This window comes from Hemiscyllium ocellatum, chromosome 1 (assembly GCF_020745735.1).
Source record: "Hemiscyllium ocellatum isolate sHemOce1 chromosome 1, sHemOce1.pat.X.cur, whole genome shotgun sequence".
NCBI classification, from domain to species: Eukaryota; Metazoa; Chordata; class Chondrichthyes; order Orectolobiformes; family Hemiscylliidae; genus Hemiscyllium; species Hemiscyllium ocellatum.
In genome coordinates this window covers 39,877,156-39,894,088 of record NC_083401.1, presented here as the reverse complement: position 1 = coordinate 39,894,088, position 16,933 = coordinate 39,877,156, and the positions used below count along the sequence as shown (strand labels likewise).

The following is a 16,933-nucleotide window of genomic DNA, read 5'->3' as shown; positions in this document are numbered from 1 at the left end:
TGACTTCAAAATACAGTCCCAAGTGATATTACCAGGGAAAAATTAGGTGAGAAATACTTTTACACTTGTCCAATTTGCATTTGCAACACAATTCCTGCTGTGCTTCAAGTGTTCTGGAAATCCCAGATTGTCAACAGCCCTGACCCTTTTGCCTCACATTTGTGGCGAGGAAATAAGTGTTCCTGAATTCAAATGGGGGAAATGTTGGGTCAATATACCTTCTCATGTTCAGTCAGGATTACAATAGATAGTCATTCCTCTTAACTGCTTTGCAAAACTAACTCCATTATTGGCAATTTAGATGCATTACATTTGTAACAAAGTAGTGCCATAAACTGGACAACTGTCCTAATTTCACATGTCCACCAGTGCTCTGGATGCAAGTAAAGATTAATATCCTCATATGTTACTTTAGTCCTCTGAGAATTTGAAAATAAATGATGTGTAAAACCTATAGTTACAGTGCCTTACATTAGTAACATTGTCTGAGATAATCGAAACACAGTCTAACAGACTAAAGATGTTAAAACCAGAATCAAATGTCACCATTCAATTTAATCCAGGTAGTTTTACATCGTGAGGCACTCTTAAACTGAAGCTGTTTTTGCCACAACAAATACATTCCTTAAATTTTGAACTTCAACACAAAAATACTTGCTGAAAACCACGCGCCAGTGGCAAATTTCACTGGATTAAAGGACGAAATTCAGAAAGTGAACCAACAGGCTCTCACTCTGTGATTATTCTAATTAGGGCCTCTAACCTTGAGTCCCACCACTCCCACCTGGTGATCCTTTAATTTACAGAACATGAAGCTCCTTCTGCTAATTTCCTTGAAATAAAATCAAAGTGTTGCTATTAATATGTTTTTTTAAAACCCTCAATCCATTTACTCCACAGAACTAGCCCCCTTTAAAGATGCTAGTTAACTCCAAATTAATTCCTTTCTTGGAGTATCGTCTGCAAGTTGACTATTCTTTGACAGTGGGAGGGGAAATCTATTTCCAGTCTCTGTTTCTCACGGCTTGTGAATATTATCCATGACTTCTTAAACTACATACATTTTTTTCATTTTAAATAGCTTGTTTACTTCAAAATTATTTGCAGGGCAAGTATCATGTCTTTTTTTTTACATCTTTTCTGATAAAAATCAATTCAGTCACATGAACATTTCTTCATAAACTAAGACTCTTAAAGCCTGCAATTATTTTTCTGATGTATTTATATCCTATTTTATTTAGGGGGATGAAAGATCAACTTCAGACTGTAGAATTTCACTAATCTGTAAAATATCAGCATAATTAGTTTATACTTGTAGGTTAAACCCCATCCAGTTACAATCCAATACATGACATGACCCATTATTAGACGCTATACAGTAACTACTTACACCCAATAGGACCAGCAATCAATAACAATTTTTTAAAAGATTTCTGCAATATTTTCTTCTCACACATTTTTACCCTTATAGTCTATGGTATTACTTACAACCTATATTAACATCCATCTACTGTAACAGCTAATCTCTGTAATTTATTTAAGTTCCCTCATGATTATAAATCTCCTTTCAATTCATTATCTGTCAACACAGTTTAGTGTCGTCACTAGAACATTATAGCAAACAAGGAGGCCAATCTGTCCATTGCATTTGTACTGGCTTTTTGAAGGAAGGAACATTCTTATCATCTGCTTTTCGTCTGTAAAACTGTCAGTTCCTTATCCTCAAGTACCTGTCCAAAATCCTTCAAAATTATTTATGGAGCCACCTTCCACCACCCTTTGAAGTGCAGCTTACCAGATCCCAACAACTCTGAATGAAAGCATTTCCGTTGATCTTCTCTGGAAGACTAAAAACCACCTTGTTGCACACCAATAAAAATTGTGGAAAGCAGTAATAACAATGGATTTCGATCATATATCATATATTACATTTGGCCCTAACCAGTGTTTAACTTGGAACTTAAGTACATGGCTGGTATCCATCCAGATAAGTTACCAACACCAGAAACAGAAATTGCTGTTTGTCTCCTTTGTCTGTGCAACTGTTTTTTTCTCTTCTTGGGTTCTAACTCCAACTATTGTTTACTTCTGAACCTCTCCCTGCATAATTATCAACCTTTTCCTAGCTACCACCAGTTCTGAAGAATTTAAGAGGCAAATTGATTGAATAAGCTGAAGTCCCATTTACTGTTCCACATCACCTTTTGTGAATTTACTTTAGAACATAGAACATAGAAAAATACAGCGCAGTACAGGCCCTTCGGCCCTCGATGTTGCGCCGACTGAAGCCTACCTAACCTACACTAGCCCAATAACTTCCATATGCACTTTCTGATTAAGTGGAAGAAATATTAATTTAATAACAATAAGAGAAGCAGCAACTTGTGTATGGTAATTTTGTCTTAGGAGAGAACTGAAGAAAATAGAAAGAGAAAAATAAGTACCTTTTCTTTCAGCCTTCTTTTCAGTCTATCTTTGGATGATTCCAGAAGATTGACTTTTGGTTGGTCCACCTGTCGATCTGAAATGCTGTCTTTGCGTTTTATTTCGGAATTCTGGAGATTCTGTGGAGTTGGGCTGCTGGGTGGTTCTGTAGGTTTTTGCATCTCCCCAGCCACCTGGACAGGGCTCTGTGAGGGATCCTCACTTTGGACATTACTGCTTTCTTTGGCATTCCTGTTCAACTCCTTTTCATTAGGAGAATGTCTCTGGTTGTGCTGCCACCGGCGCTGCTGGCTGTAGCCATGGTTTGGTGGACCCTGTTTTCCTGCGGAGTGTGGTGCTGGATTCTGGTATTGTCTGGAGTGATCTCGGTTGTGTTTTGTGTTGCTTGGCTGATGCTCACCATGTTGTTGCTGCACTTTGTTTCCCCCTGGAGTCCTCTGCTGTCTCCTACAAATAAGGGCAATAAATCACAAACAGGATTCATTCACAAAAAATAGTTTACCTATTACTGTACTCTCTTTGCATCACCAAGCACATCTTTCCATACAAGTTTGTTGCATACTGTTTTCCTCACAGAGTTAGAATATCCTGATACCAATGTTGCTACTATAGTGCTAATATTAGACAGAACATTTATTTTTCTAATGGTTTAGTGAATGAATATACTCTCCAGTATAGATTAACCTATATCAGATAGGACTCTGGCTCTATATGGAGTTTTCACTGTGTTGATCTTCTTTTGTGCACTGGTAAATGTTAACTTATGTGCACTTCAGTTGTTGCAAGCATTGTCAATGAAGGACTAGAACAAAATGTCAGCCAGGATTATCCAGAGACCTCTGCTGGAGTGAGTCTGCAGGTGAGCTTTAGCCTCCTGTGAAGTACCTCAGGATGCTTAGTTTATAAAAGGCGCAATATAAATGTAAGTTGTTGTCATATGGTTACAAACTCAGACTCTGCTAAGATGGCACCCCAGGCATGGTCACGAGGGATGTGCCATGGGTGCCGTTCTCAACCAATGTCATTGAAGCTCTGGCCAATCTTTCTCCTCCCTATTTTGGAAGATCTATTGTCACACCCTACTGCCAATATAGATTCATTAAATCATTACAGATTAGGGATCAAAGCTGGGGCCTTCCTTGTCTGTCTGACTCAGGCCAAAACCACTTATTTACCTACTGAGTCATCAGAGGAGTTCTACCACAGAGAGACCAATTTCTAAACAAGGAGTCACACAAATGATAATTTGTCTCTCATCTCCTTTTAAATAGATTTTTGCATGACAATGTGGATTGTCAGTAGGCCTATCCTGGGAGGGGTCAGCTAAGGAGATGTCACGGAAAGCTGATGATGCGTGTGAATAGGTGAAACTAGAAGAAAGTGGTTAGAAAAACATGTAAGGAGGTTTACAGTAAGATAAGGTAGAGAAGGAACATAAATACCACAGACTAATTTAGATTGTTGATTCAATTTAATATTTTTCTAATCAACCTTTTGTCACACATTTCTGGAGTCGGTGGGACTCAAACCTAGGTCTACCAGGTTCAGGGGTGGATATAAGATTAGATTAGATTCCCTACAGTGGCCCTTCAGCCCAAAAAGTCCAATAATGCACCTAACACTATGGGCAATTTAGCATGGCCAATTCACCTGGCCATCTTTGGACTGTGGGAGGAAACCAGAGCACCCAGAGGAAACCCACGCAGACACAGGGAGAATGTGCTAACTCCACCCGAGGCTGGAACTGAACCTGGGACCCTGGTTGCTGTGAGGCAACAGTGATAACCACTGAGCCACTGTGTGCTACAAGTGCATCCTAAAGATCTGACAATGAGTGAGAGGGAATCAATCTGTCTCAACTAAATTCTGCTTGAGTCTGAACAATTCCTTCCCCTAGCAGTTGCTCTCAGAGGATACAAATCTAGAGTGCACTATAGCTTGCCTTAGACTCATTAGTAGCATTAATTACATGAATCATGTCTAATACTAGGTGGCATGCATTTAAGATGAGGCACGGGAGGGGAGGGGAGGTGAGTTCAAAGGTGATGCAGGGAGCAAGTTTTTTTAAAACACTGAGTGGTAGGAGCGCAGTACCATTGGTGGCAGCTGAGGCAGATACGATAAGGGCGTTTAAATATGCAAGGAATGGACGGATATGCACCATGGGCAGGTAGAATGGATTAGTATAATTTGTTCAGCACAATATCATGGACCAAAGGACCCAGTTCCTCTGCTGTACAGTTCTACGTTCTAATTATTCACTAGTCACAGCTGAGTCTAAACATAACTCAAAATCAACACCCTTTCCTTCATCTCTGATTGGAGTGGTTGGAGGGCAGCTTGGATATGTCCGTCAGGTCTCATCAGCTGACACAGAGTCAAGATTTTCAGTTGGTATTGAATTGGGTTCCTCATATAGGGAGGGTGATTATACAGTCATAGAGATGTACAGCAGAGAAACAGACCCTTCAGTCCAACTCGTCCATGCGGACCAGATATCCCAACCCAATCTAGTCCCATTTGCCAGCACTTGGCCCATATCCCTCCAAGCCCATCCTATTCAAATACCAATCCAGATACCTCTTAAATGTTGGAAATAAACCAGCCTCCACCACTTCCTCTGGTAGCTCATTCCATACACGCACCACCCTCTGCATGAAAATGTCATCCCTTATGTGTCTTTTATATCTTTCCCCTCTCACCCTAAACCTATGCCCTCTAGCTCTGGACTCCCCGACCCCAAAGAAAAGACTTTGTCTATTTATCCTATCCATGACTCTCCATGCTCATCTCTCAGCCTTCAATGCTCCAGGGAAAACAGCTCCAGCCTATTCAACCTCTCCCTATAGCTCAAATCCTCCAAACCTGGCAGCATCCTTGTAAATCTTTTCTGAACCCTTTCAGGTTTCACAACATCTTTCCGATAGGAAGGAGACCAGAATTGCATGCAATATTCTAAAAGTGACCTAACCAAAGTCCTGTACAGCCATAACATGACCTCCCAACTCCTGTACTCAATACTCTGACAGGAAAGCATACTAAACGCCTTCTTCACTATCCTATCTACCTATGACTCAACATTCAAAGAACAATGAACCTGTGCACTCCAAGGTCTCTTTGTTCAGCAACACTTACTATCAAGTGTACAAGTCCTGCTAAGATTTGCTTTCCCAAAATGCAGAATCTTGTATTTATCTTAATTAAACTCCATCTGCCACTCCTCAGCCCATTGGCCCATCTGATCAAGATCCCGTTGTAATCTCAGGTAACCTTCTTTGTTGTCCACTACACCTCCAACTTTGGTGTAATCTGCAAATTTACTAACTATACCTCCTATATTCATATCCAAATCATTTGTATAAGCTGTTGGCCAATCTCTGATGTTGGGAAGGTCTTGTGGTTCCTGAGCTGGAGTTCTGATTGGCTGGTAGCCAGTCTTGGCTGCTGTTGTTGGAAGCTGACATAGTCCTGGGATGCTTTGTTTGGCTGCCAGGAGACTGAGGTCGATTCTGGGGGACTACCAGCCATTCCCAGAGGGCTGACAAATCTAAGAATCAATTATGTACTTTTTCGATATGATTCTGTGAGATGCTTTGTTAGGAATCTATTGGTTCCCACTACTGTCTCACTTTAATGAAACAAAAGTGGATTTCTACACTTGAAACACCTGTTGTTACATTTTTTTCTGCCAGTTCAGATGTTAAAGCATTGAACTATGATTATTTTTTTATTGCCAATGTTGGGATTCATATTGGTTAGAGTGCAGTTTGAGGACTAATTCGGAAAATCTGCCCATTTTCAGTAAAATAATGAAAAATAATTAACCTGAAATCTACTTTTCGTTTGCATGGAATCAATAGACAATAGGTGCAGGAGTAGGCCATTCAGCCCTTTGAGCCAGCACCACCATTCATTATGATCATGGCTGATCATCCACAATCAGTATCCTGTTCCTGCCTTATCCCCATAATCCTCGATTCCCAATCTTTAAGAGTTCTATCCATCCCTTTCTTGAAAGTATCCAGAGACTCGATCTCCACTGCCTTCTGGGGCACAGCATTCCATATATCCATAATCCTCTGGGTGAAGAAATTTCTCCTCAATTCTGTTCTAAATGGCCTACTCCATATTTTTAAACTGTGTCCTTTGGTTTTGGACTCACCCATCAGCGGAAACATGCTTCCTGCCTCCTGAGTGTCCACTCCTTTAATGATCTTATACATCTCAATCAGATCCTCTCTCATCCTTCTAAACTTAAGTATATACAAGCCCAGTCACTCCATTCCAGGAATTGACCTCGTGAATCCAGGGCAAGCTGGCAAAATGGATACAAAACTGGCTTGATAGTAGGAAGTAGAGGGTAATATCGGAAGGGCACTTATTGTACTGGAGGCCTGTGACTAATGGAATGCCTTGGGGGTGTTGCTGATCCCATTACTGTTTGTTATCTATATCAATGATTTGGATTTGAATGTGCAAGACATGGTTAGTAAGTTTGCTGACAGTGAGGATGCTTATTGGAAATTGTAGCAGGACCTTGATCAGCTGGGGAAGTAGGCTGGGAAATGGCAAATGCAGTATAATATAGATAAGTGTGAGGTTTTGCATTTTGGAAAGTCAAATGAAGGTAGGCGTTTCATGGAGAATGGTAGGGTGTTAAGGAGTGTAGTGGAACAGAGGAATCTTGGAGTTCAGGTTCACAGTTCTCTGAAAGTGGAGTCACAGGTAGATAGGGCACATTGGCCTTCATCAGTCATGGCATTGAGTATAGAAGTTGGGAAGTTATGTTGCGTTATACAGGACTTTGGTGAGGCCACACTTGAAGCAGTGTGCTCAGTTTTGGTCACCTTGTTAAAGGAAGGAAGTTATTAAACTGGAAAGAGTGCAGAAGGAAATCACCTGGATGTTGCCTGGACTCAATGGTCTGAGTTATAAGGAGAGGCTGGACAAGCCATGACTTTTTTCTTTAGAGCGTAGGAGACTGAGGCGGGGGGGGGGGGGGGGGGGGGCCTTATAGAAGTGTATAAGATCATGAGAGGCATGATAGGGTGAATGCATTCAATCTTTTTCCTCAGGGTTGAGGAATCAAAGGCTAGAGGGCATCACTTTAAGGTTACAGGGGAAAAAATAAAACTGAACTCTTTTTTTAACCCTGAGGGTGGTATGGAAATGGAATGAGCTGCCAGGGGAAGTGGTTGAGGTGGGTACATTATCAACATTTAAAAGGCATTTGTACAAATACATGGATCAGAAAGGATTAGAACAATATGGGCCAAGTGCAGGGAAATGGGGTTAGCGTGGATGGACAGTTTGGTCGGCATGGATCAGCGTAAGCCAAAGGACTTGTCTCTGTGCTGTAGGACTCTATGACTGTATTTTAAATATTCTCAATGCTTCTCAATGTTTGCAATTATTTCTCTACACAGCTTTAAAACTTTTTGAAAAACAAAAGAGTTCTTTCTTTTGCCATCTGTTGCTGTTCTGTTCTGTCCCAATGGTGTGCATTATTCTTAGACCTGTAGGGCAAACAGATAAATTGATTTCAGGCCCTGCGTTGTTAATCATTAAAAATTGAAAAGTTCCGTTGGGAAGGGAGGAACTGGCCCTTGATTTCCCTCTAGTTTAACTCAATATCTATTCAGATGAAATGGCTGAGATTGGCAAGTTATCCTGTTGCTAACCATGTAGTTTTTTAGAATAAATCCAATACCCAAGTATGTAGACACAAGCACAAAATACTCTGGATGCTGGAAATACGAGTTAAAATCAAATTGAACATGCTGGGAATACTCAGGTGCCCAATAAAAAGAAACTAAACTGTAGGCAAGCTGCTGGAAGCATGAGTTTCGACATTTCAAAGCACTTCAAAGAACTTCTGTTGCAGACACACACCAGGGTTGTATCGTTTCTGCAGATCTCCAAGATAAAACACAACATCCCTGACCTCTACCTCAAGTCCTCAGATTCTATCCTCTGCCTCAAGGTGGCCTCTCAGCAGCTCCCCTCCCAGTCAAACCTGGCACTAACCGACCCTGAAACCTCTTCTCCATAGCTTCCAGTCAGGCAAGGAGCAAAGTGTGTCAATCTGGTTGGAATCTGAGTAAGGAACACGTTAGTGGTATCACATGTGAAGGGAACCAGGCTCCCTTCCAGTCAACAAGTTAAAACTTCCCCTTGTGTGTAAAGAAAAGAGAAAATACTAAACTCTATATAAAAAAAATCACTAGCTAAGCTTCAGTTAGAATATAACGTACTGCCTTATAGGCATCCTACTTCAGGAAAAATGGCAAGGAGTGTATTCAGAGTAATTCATTAAGATAACAGGAAGCTTCAATAATGTGGAGGAACTGGCCACTTCGTTATAAAATAATAAACTAGGTGGATATGTCTAAATAATGACAAGTAGGTTTTAAAAAATTTTGAATAATTAATCTGGAAAAATATTTCTACCAGTCAATTATCCAGTAAATAATTTAATAAAATTATTTACCTATAAAATTGAATGGAGGGATAACAAGATTTAGTTTGCATGGAGATGGTTCTCAGGGCCCCAGTAGACAACTACAGAATCCATGGTATATTTAAACAAAGAACTTTTTTATATATTTGAAAAATAAAAAAATGTAAGACCATATGTGGGGAGATGGTATAAAAATGGGACTAAACAAACTGTCTTTCAGAAGGATAGCAAAGGACTATCCTTCTCTGTCTACTGCTTTGTAGGCCTAAAGCCAAGAGATCGGCTAGGGCCATTGAACAAATAGCTTGTTTATAGGGAGAGGGAACAAGCTGTAAGCGAGGCAGTGCCTGATTTTGGGATGCTAGAAAATCTAGTTCTACTTCAGGTTGGGTGTGGAGTATATGGGTTTTCAATTATTCAATGTTCAAACATTATTCTTGGGCAGGTCTGAGAAAATTGTTCTGCTATTCCAGAAATTGTGCCTGTCACACTTTTCGTAGAGTTAGTAGAACACATTTCACTGTTCACACCTCCTATAAACATATCTTTTGTTTCTTGCATTTCCAAAACTCTTGTCAGTTAACCTCTCTCCCATCTTTCACTCAATCACAGATCTTGCCTTTTGTTCTCTGCCTCCACTTTGTCTGCAGAACCGCCCACCCCAACACTTGCCCCAATCTCTTCCACTTCTTAAACTGGGAAAGGAGCATGAGGGTGGGGGTTTGCCAAACAATAATGGCACTGGAATGTCATTGCTAGCACTGGTCATTTTTGGACAACATTATTAAAGTTATGTTTAGAAGAATAATTTGCAATTTGTCTCCAGATTCCTGACAGGATGGGTTGGGAAGAGGAGAATATCAACTGCCCGGAAGCAGGCATCCAATGCCAGGTTAGGCTGCTAGCATTCCTGGCACACCTGGGTGAAGGGACAGCCAAAGAGCACCCTGCCATGATTTCATAACCCAATGCTGGTTGCTTTTCGTTAAATGTTTTTGAAGAAACGTTTGAAAGGACAGCTTCTTATAGCAGTACTCTGTACCGCAACCGTGCGTTCCTCTGAAGGCGTTTGACCCTCAAGCTTCAAACACCTGCCTACTGCCCTTAACAGGATAGGAAGTTGGTCTTCATGTCAATTAATGACTTTGCCATGTAAAAATATTAATTTCAACTCTTATCCCTCTCAACCCCAGAGGTGAGATTCTGGCCCCAAAACAAACGCATCTCCCTTCCCTCTTTCTGCAAGATGTTACCTGACCTGTTTAACATTTCCAACATTTTCTCTTTTTTTAATCAAGTAGAACTTCTGCTGGATAAGAGAGCTGGCAGTAGTTTCATTGCAATCCTGGTAAAGGCCTCTATCTGACTGAAAAAGACAGTCAATCACAGATGCTCCGGTATAGACTTGATAACCCATCAAAGTATTGAAATATTTGTGGTTTGAGGTGGGATCTATGCCTTAGATTGCAGATGGTCATCAATCTGGCTCTATTGCATATCTGTCAATGAAGTGCAGAACTTTTAATAGGGGTCCTATGGAACTATCTTATGGGATTACACAAGATATAAAGCACATAAACAGGCCACTTGGCCCAGCAAATCCAGATCAGTGTTTAAGTTCTATTTAAGGCTTTTCTCATCTAAATCTGCCATTGTAACCCTTCTCCCACACACGCTCTCCCAGGCACCTGTGCATGCACTCTATATTTACTTCCTTATATTCAAAAGACATAAACACATAAATGTATTTGGTGTACAACCAAGTTACCCATTCATTTCTATAAATCAGCAAATGTGAAAATAAAAAGACTTAGAAACTATGGATCTGTGTTACCGAACGCTATATTCATATGGAAGAAATATAATGTACAATACAATCTCTATCAAGGTTGAAGTACTAACATCAGCCTTTTCAAATATGGGAGACAGAAACAGCAAGAAATATTACTTCCAATTTCACTAGTTTTCAGTTTGGAATCCAATATCCCTTTATCTTTATTTTAAAGCAGCTCATACTAGAATGGGCAATTAAAAGTAAAAACAAAATCATATTACAAAACAGCACTACAATGATAATTATTAGGATGAATCTTTTTCATGTTTCATTTCTATAACAAACATGTGATGTTGTAACTTGTACTCGGCTGAAACATAAAATGCTGTCTTATAAACAGAAAATGGGGACAATTCTCAGCAAGTCTAGCAGCATCTGTGGACAGGGAGGCAGCATTAAAAGTTGAAATTTTCTCACTTTGCCTTTGGGTAAATTTCCTCACACCTGTGCCTCCAATGTGCTAACTTCCCAACTATTCCTGGCTCCATGCATTTTTCCTGGAGGTAGATTAACAGGTTTGACGGCAAATTCCCAGCGGTGGCAGGAAGCCAATTAAGGGTGTAATGAACTACTTATCTGAAATATTTCATACCACAAGGGATCTCCCTACTTCACATGTGCCACTCATTCTAACATGTTTCCACTAATACGTGCCCTGATTCAATGGCAGCTGACTTCCTCCCACTGAAGGTACTGCCAGGGTCAGGACTTCTCTTAAAGGTCAGGCATTGTCCACATTATAAAGTCTACCTTTAAGGGTTACAAGTGAATGGGCCTCATGACATTAGAACCTGGTCACTACCAGTAATTGGACAGTGCTCTCAGGGACAACTTCTTAATTATCCATTTCAAGGAGGATGACACTGACATCGCACCACCAACTCTTCCTGGTTATCAAACCAGATTTCATCTTGAGTTGGGATTGACAGTCAGCAAAACTCAGTCCAATGTTCCAAACCGATAACATCACATTAGAACTTGGAAAATTTGGAGGTAGAACAGGTCATAAGCAAGTGAAAAAGAGGAGACATTGGGAAAAAAATGATTGGCAAGGTTACTAACTGGGAGGGAGACAGGTGAGATCAAATAACAAAAGTGCAAGGCTGCAGAGTGTCCACATGGAACAAGTAATATAACAATTTGTCAGGAGCAGTTGTGAATAATGGAATTGGTAAGCAAAGTGAGAAATACCAAGACCTGCAAACAAATATGGAAAGATAATGGAGACTCTGTTTATGGTGTAAAACTGACTATCTCAATCTTGAGTATGGATGAACAAAGTGCTTAATTGATAGATGATATCTTCAAGCTTTCTGTGAGGTTCATTTGAACACTCAGCAGCTGAAGACAGAGAGGTCAGATGGTACCACAGCTATGGTTTTCAGGTAACTTGAAATTCTGAGTCATGCTTGTGAACTGAACAGAGGTATTAACAGGGAAAAAGACAACAGCAGATGTTTCATTTCCAGTCTTTGCATTGAAAGCTATCTTGAATATGATGATCAAGCACAGTGAACCATTTCAATTATTCAGTGAATCATTTCAACCATTTCCAATTCCATTATTCACAACTGCTCCTGACAAATTGTTATATTACTTGTTCCATGCGTACACTCAAGCAGTGGAGGAGATGGTCCGATTGGAATACTGAAAGGGAAGGGAAGGCAAACGTGTATTTGGTGGTGGCTTCAATCTGGAGATGAAGGAACTAGGGAGGAGCTAATTACTGCAGATGCTGGAGTCTGTACTGCAAACAACCAAAGCTGGAGATCACAGTGGGCCAGACAGCATCCACTGAGAGAGAACAAGCTAACACTTCAAGTCTAGATGACTCGTTGTCAAAGCACTTCACTTCAGCTCTGATGACGAGTCATCTAGGCTTGAAACATTAGCTTGCTCTCTCTCTCCACGGATGCCGTCTGACCTACTGTGATCTCCAGCATGAAGGAAATAGTGTGGATGATTCATCAAATAAAGAAGCTTGAAAATGAGTCTGTCACATGGAGTCTTTCTGTGAAATGACTTGCAGCTCTTTCTTTTCCTAATAAAACATTGAGTTAAACACCATTTTACTTGAAGACACAAAAAAAAACTCATTCCTTCCAGACAGTTATTCTCTGGAATAAATATTTTTTAATGAAATTTGAATTTGCATTAGAGATCTGTTTGACCAACATGGGTTCGAACTACTGGAGAATTGCACATGAATATTATACTGATCATTTACCAATAAGGAGTTAAAACAAAAAGGAAAAGTTTTGCTGGAACTATTCTTTTGCTCCAATTTACAACATTGTGTCAGTCAAATGGTTAACATTTTTCAACAACTGGTATGATGACCCCTTTAACCATCAGGATAAAGTGTTCACAATTAGAAATCTCACAACTGCCTTGACAAATGATTTGTCTGCACGGCCCTTTAATTATCAAGCCCCTCAACCATATATTTACCATGACAGAATGCCCAGAAATGCTCAGATGTGATCCCAACACCAGAGAAAATTAATTTCCTGAGTCATGGGGAATGCAGGATAATCCATTGAGAAAAATGAGACACCCACAAGGTTTTGGCAGATATTCAACAAGTTGATACAAAAGAATATTTCAATGTTACAAACAGCTGGAAAGATTTGTCATGCAGATAGAATCTCAGTCACTGGTTTGGTGTTGGCATTATGGCTTCTACATCCACCAAATGTTAATGGTAGTCCTCAAATTGGTCTGACAATCTCACTCACAACAACTGTAACAGCTTGAGATGATCTGTCAGATCTAACACAGTAAAACATTCCAACTCACTTTGCAGAAACATTATCAAACAATATCTGATGCTAATCCATGTTTGGGCAGATGACCAGAAACTTGGTCCATGCGGCAGGTTTTAAAGTATGTCTGAAAGGAAGAAAGTGGAGAGATGGATGGAGGGATTTTTTCAATGGGGGCACTGAGCAGCTGAAGGCATGGCTGCCAATTACTTTGAACTGATTTTCATTTTCTCTATTAATTGAGTTAAGAACAACCTCGGTTATCCGAACATCAATTATCCGAATTTCGGATTACCCGAACAAAATCTCAAGGTCCCATGAAAACATTAGCCGAACAATCAGTTATCTGAACAAACAGTAATCCAAACAAAACACTCCCACCCGTCTCATTCAGATAATCGAGGTTGTATTGTATTTAGTCTCGCTGATTAAGGAAAGGTCTGTTTCCTCAACTAGGTCCACATTTGTTCGATAAGTTCTTTCTCATTCCAGACTGACTATAATCAAAAGGATGTTGGCTTAAGTTTACACTGATTCCTTATATTACTATGTTTTCCTTCTGAAAAACTTGCATTAATACAGAATTGGTGGCAGGAGAGGAGGATGGGGCTGAGGGCTGGGCCTGAGGGGTGGGGCAGGGGGGTGTAGAAGGCTGTTTGTGAGACTGGAAGCTGGTATCCAGTGGTGTAATACAGGGATCAGTTGGAAACCTTATTGTTCGTGATACCAGGTTGCTTTCCTTTGAGCAGAGAAGGTCGAGGGGGAACCTTACAGAGATGCATAAGATTGTGAGGGGCATGGATACTGTAAATTAAAAGCAGTAGTTTCCTTTAGTTGAAGGGCCAATATTGAGTAAACATAATTTAAAAGCAAAAGGCAGGAGGTTGAGAGTAATAGAGGGAGAGTGGGTCTAGAATGCACTGTCTGGGAGAGTAGTTGAGGTGGCTAACCTCACAAACTTTAAAATGTACTTGGGATGAACTGTTGCAGTGTCAAACATTTAAGGTTATGTGCCAAGTGGTGGGAAGGGGGAACAGTATAGATGTAGCCGGGTTTTGGTGATATAGACTTGATGGGCTGAAGACCTCTGCTGCATTGCATGATTCAATTCATTAACATTTTATTTAGTTTGTTCTGAGAATGTTCCTTTTCTTCTCCATCAAAATGGCTAACTTGCTGTGAAGAAACAAATAATCAAAGTGATGAACCCTTCTTTTACTGACAATAGTGACTTGGGGGAAGGAGAAGAGGGTAGGAAGAACAGGGTGCAGTCCAGCAGGTACTGGAGACCCCCAGTCCTTCAATCTACCAGCAAAACTTTGAGGCGGACCAGTCCATTATTCAATAAGTGATAATGTTGTCATCTTGTAATTTCCAGCATGGGCCAGTGCGTAATGAACAGAAGAAAGAATACTGGCTGATTTTACCAAGCTCTTCTCTCACTGATCTGAATTTAGCACAGGATCTTGATTTGTATGGGCTAGTTGTAATTTTTGTTTGCTAAGCCATTGTGAAGCTAAACAAAATTATTTCTAACACATTCTCCGATGATATCTTAAAACACCAAAGTAATTACCAAGTGAACTAACACTATTATCCATTTAAAAAGGACGTGATCAAGTATTTTAAGCATGAGTAGCTGAGAGACAGAATGCCAACACCAACTTCCTCCCAGAGTAGAACTAACCTTTCACTGGACCTTTTGTCATTGGCTGGAAGGACCACCATTAGCTTCTCTTGGCCGATGTAAACATATCTATAATTGTGATATATCAAGCACTTGAGGATAATGGGCAATGATATAATGATAGCAGGAAAGAGAGAAGGAATAACACTAAAAACAAAACAATGGGAGGATGACAACCAGACGTCAACCAATTATCCATCAAAAACTCAGTGACACTATGGTACTTAATAAAATGGCATTGTGGGAAGAAGCTGTACCAACCAATAAAGCTAAAGAATAACATTCCAACATGCACATTAGTTATTTAAACAGCATGGTGGCATCACTGGCAATACTTCAAACTGTAGGCTACTCACCACTTCCCACAGAATACACAATTACATGCATCTTGGATTTTGCACAATACTCCAATTTAAAGCCGCAAATCCTCCAATGATTATATGGTGGACTTTAATAACAGAGATGGAGCCAAATAATGACTAAACAGACTGAGAGCAGAGCTGATGTCATGTGTAAATCACACTACTGTGGGTTTAGTGCCGATACTGGAATGCACCAAACGTTGAAATTAGGACTCTACCCATCCCAAAGCAACTCAGTAACCAAGATCTCGTGAGTTTGTGCAGTTTAGTTGGAAAGCAACAAGGAAAGGAAATTAAGGAGTACTTATCAAAAGTATTATTTCTCCTATTATCTTTCAAGCTCTTGGCACTCCCTCAACTGTGCAGTAATAAAACACAAAGCTACTTTATAGTCTGCTTCACAGGTTGTTTGGGCTCATTAAAATAAAATTAAAAAGGTACTTTGTAAGGAAAACTAATTAGTAAACATTTTCTAAAATAGCATTTCTACAATTCAACAAATATCTGCGAATGTGTATTAAATTCACAGAGTGTAATTTATTGTAAGTATTAGAGGTCCTACCAGTCAGCTGTTGAAAGATCCACCAAATTAAGTGCCAGTCTAGGCATTTCTCATAGGATCAAGGACCTCAGAGACAGTAGACATAACTTGCTGTGGGCTGCTAGCCAAAAAGTGGCCAGAAGCTATTCATTGCTTGGCATCACCAGTCTGGAAGTGGTACTTGTTGCCAGTAATGTACCCATCCAATGTCCTGGATCAGTGAGGGGTACAGGACACAGGAAATGATGGCAGATGGACTGAAGAGGAGAGATCCCAAGGAAGGATGGCTGCCAGCAGTGACATGGAGATGATTCTCAGCACAACCCCACTCCAATCCTCATGATGGGCCCCTTGATAAGGCTTTAAGCACTTCTGAATGAAGGACTCTCTCCCACTACCTCTCTGCTTCCCACCTGGTAAATTCCCCATTCACTGTTGGGTAAATATACATTTAAGTGGCTCAAATGGCAGTGAATGGAAAGGTTGTCCACGTGTACTGAGGTGGGAAGGTAGTGCGGTCCCCACCAGCCACCTGCCTGATTGTAAATGCCCTCTTGCTACAGGGAGGAGCATTACATTTCACTCATACGTTCTTCAAGTAATCTTATTACTGAAATTTGCAGGTGAGAATAGTCTTTTCAAATTCAACTTGGATTTTTAAATCTAGATATTTGAATGCATGGTTTAGTCTTACTTGTGAAATCAGATGAAAATTAGTTATAAATCTGATAAACCGATATAACCGAATGTGGAAGGAAGCAGAAAGCTGTCAGCCATCAAGTCCAATCCGAGGTGATTTCAATAGAGTTAAAACATGGCACTGTGATTTTGTTAAAATG

At 40.2% G+C, this 16,933-nt stretch overlaps 1 protein-coding gene across 3 annotated transcripts in view; it reads right to left on the bottom strand.

The window, feature by feature from the left end:
- ctif (CBP80/20-dependent translation initiation factor) overlaps positions 1-16,933 on the bottom strand; it is a 218,924-nt gene that overhangs the window by 33,584 nt on the left and 168,407 nt on the right. For all 3 annotated transcript variants that reach the window (XM_060848810.1, XM_060848971.1, XM_060848895.1), the window contains one exon: positions 2,445-2,892. In XM_060848810.1, the coding sequence (XP_060704793.1) occupies positions 2,445-2,892 (448 nt within the window). The remainder of the gene's footprint in view (positions 1-2,444; positions 2,893-16,933) is intronic.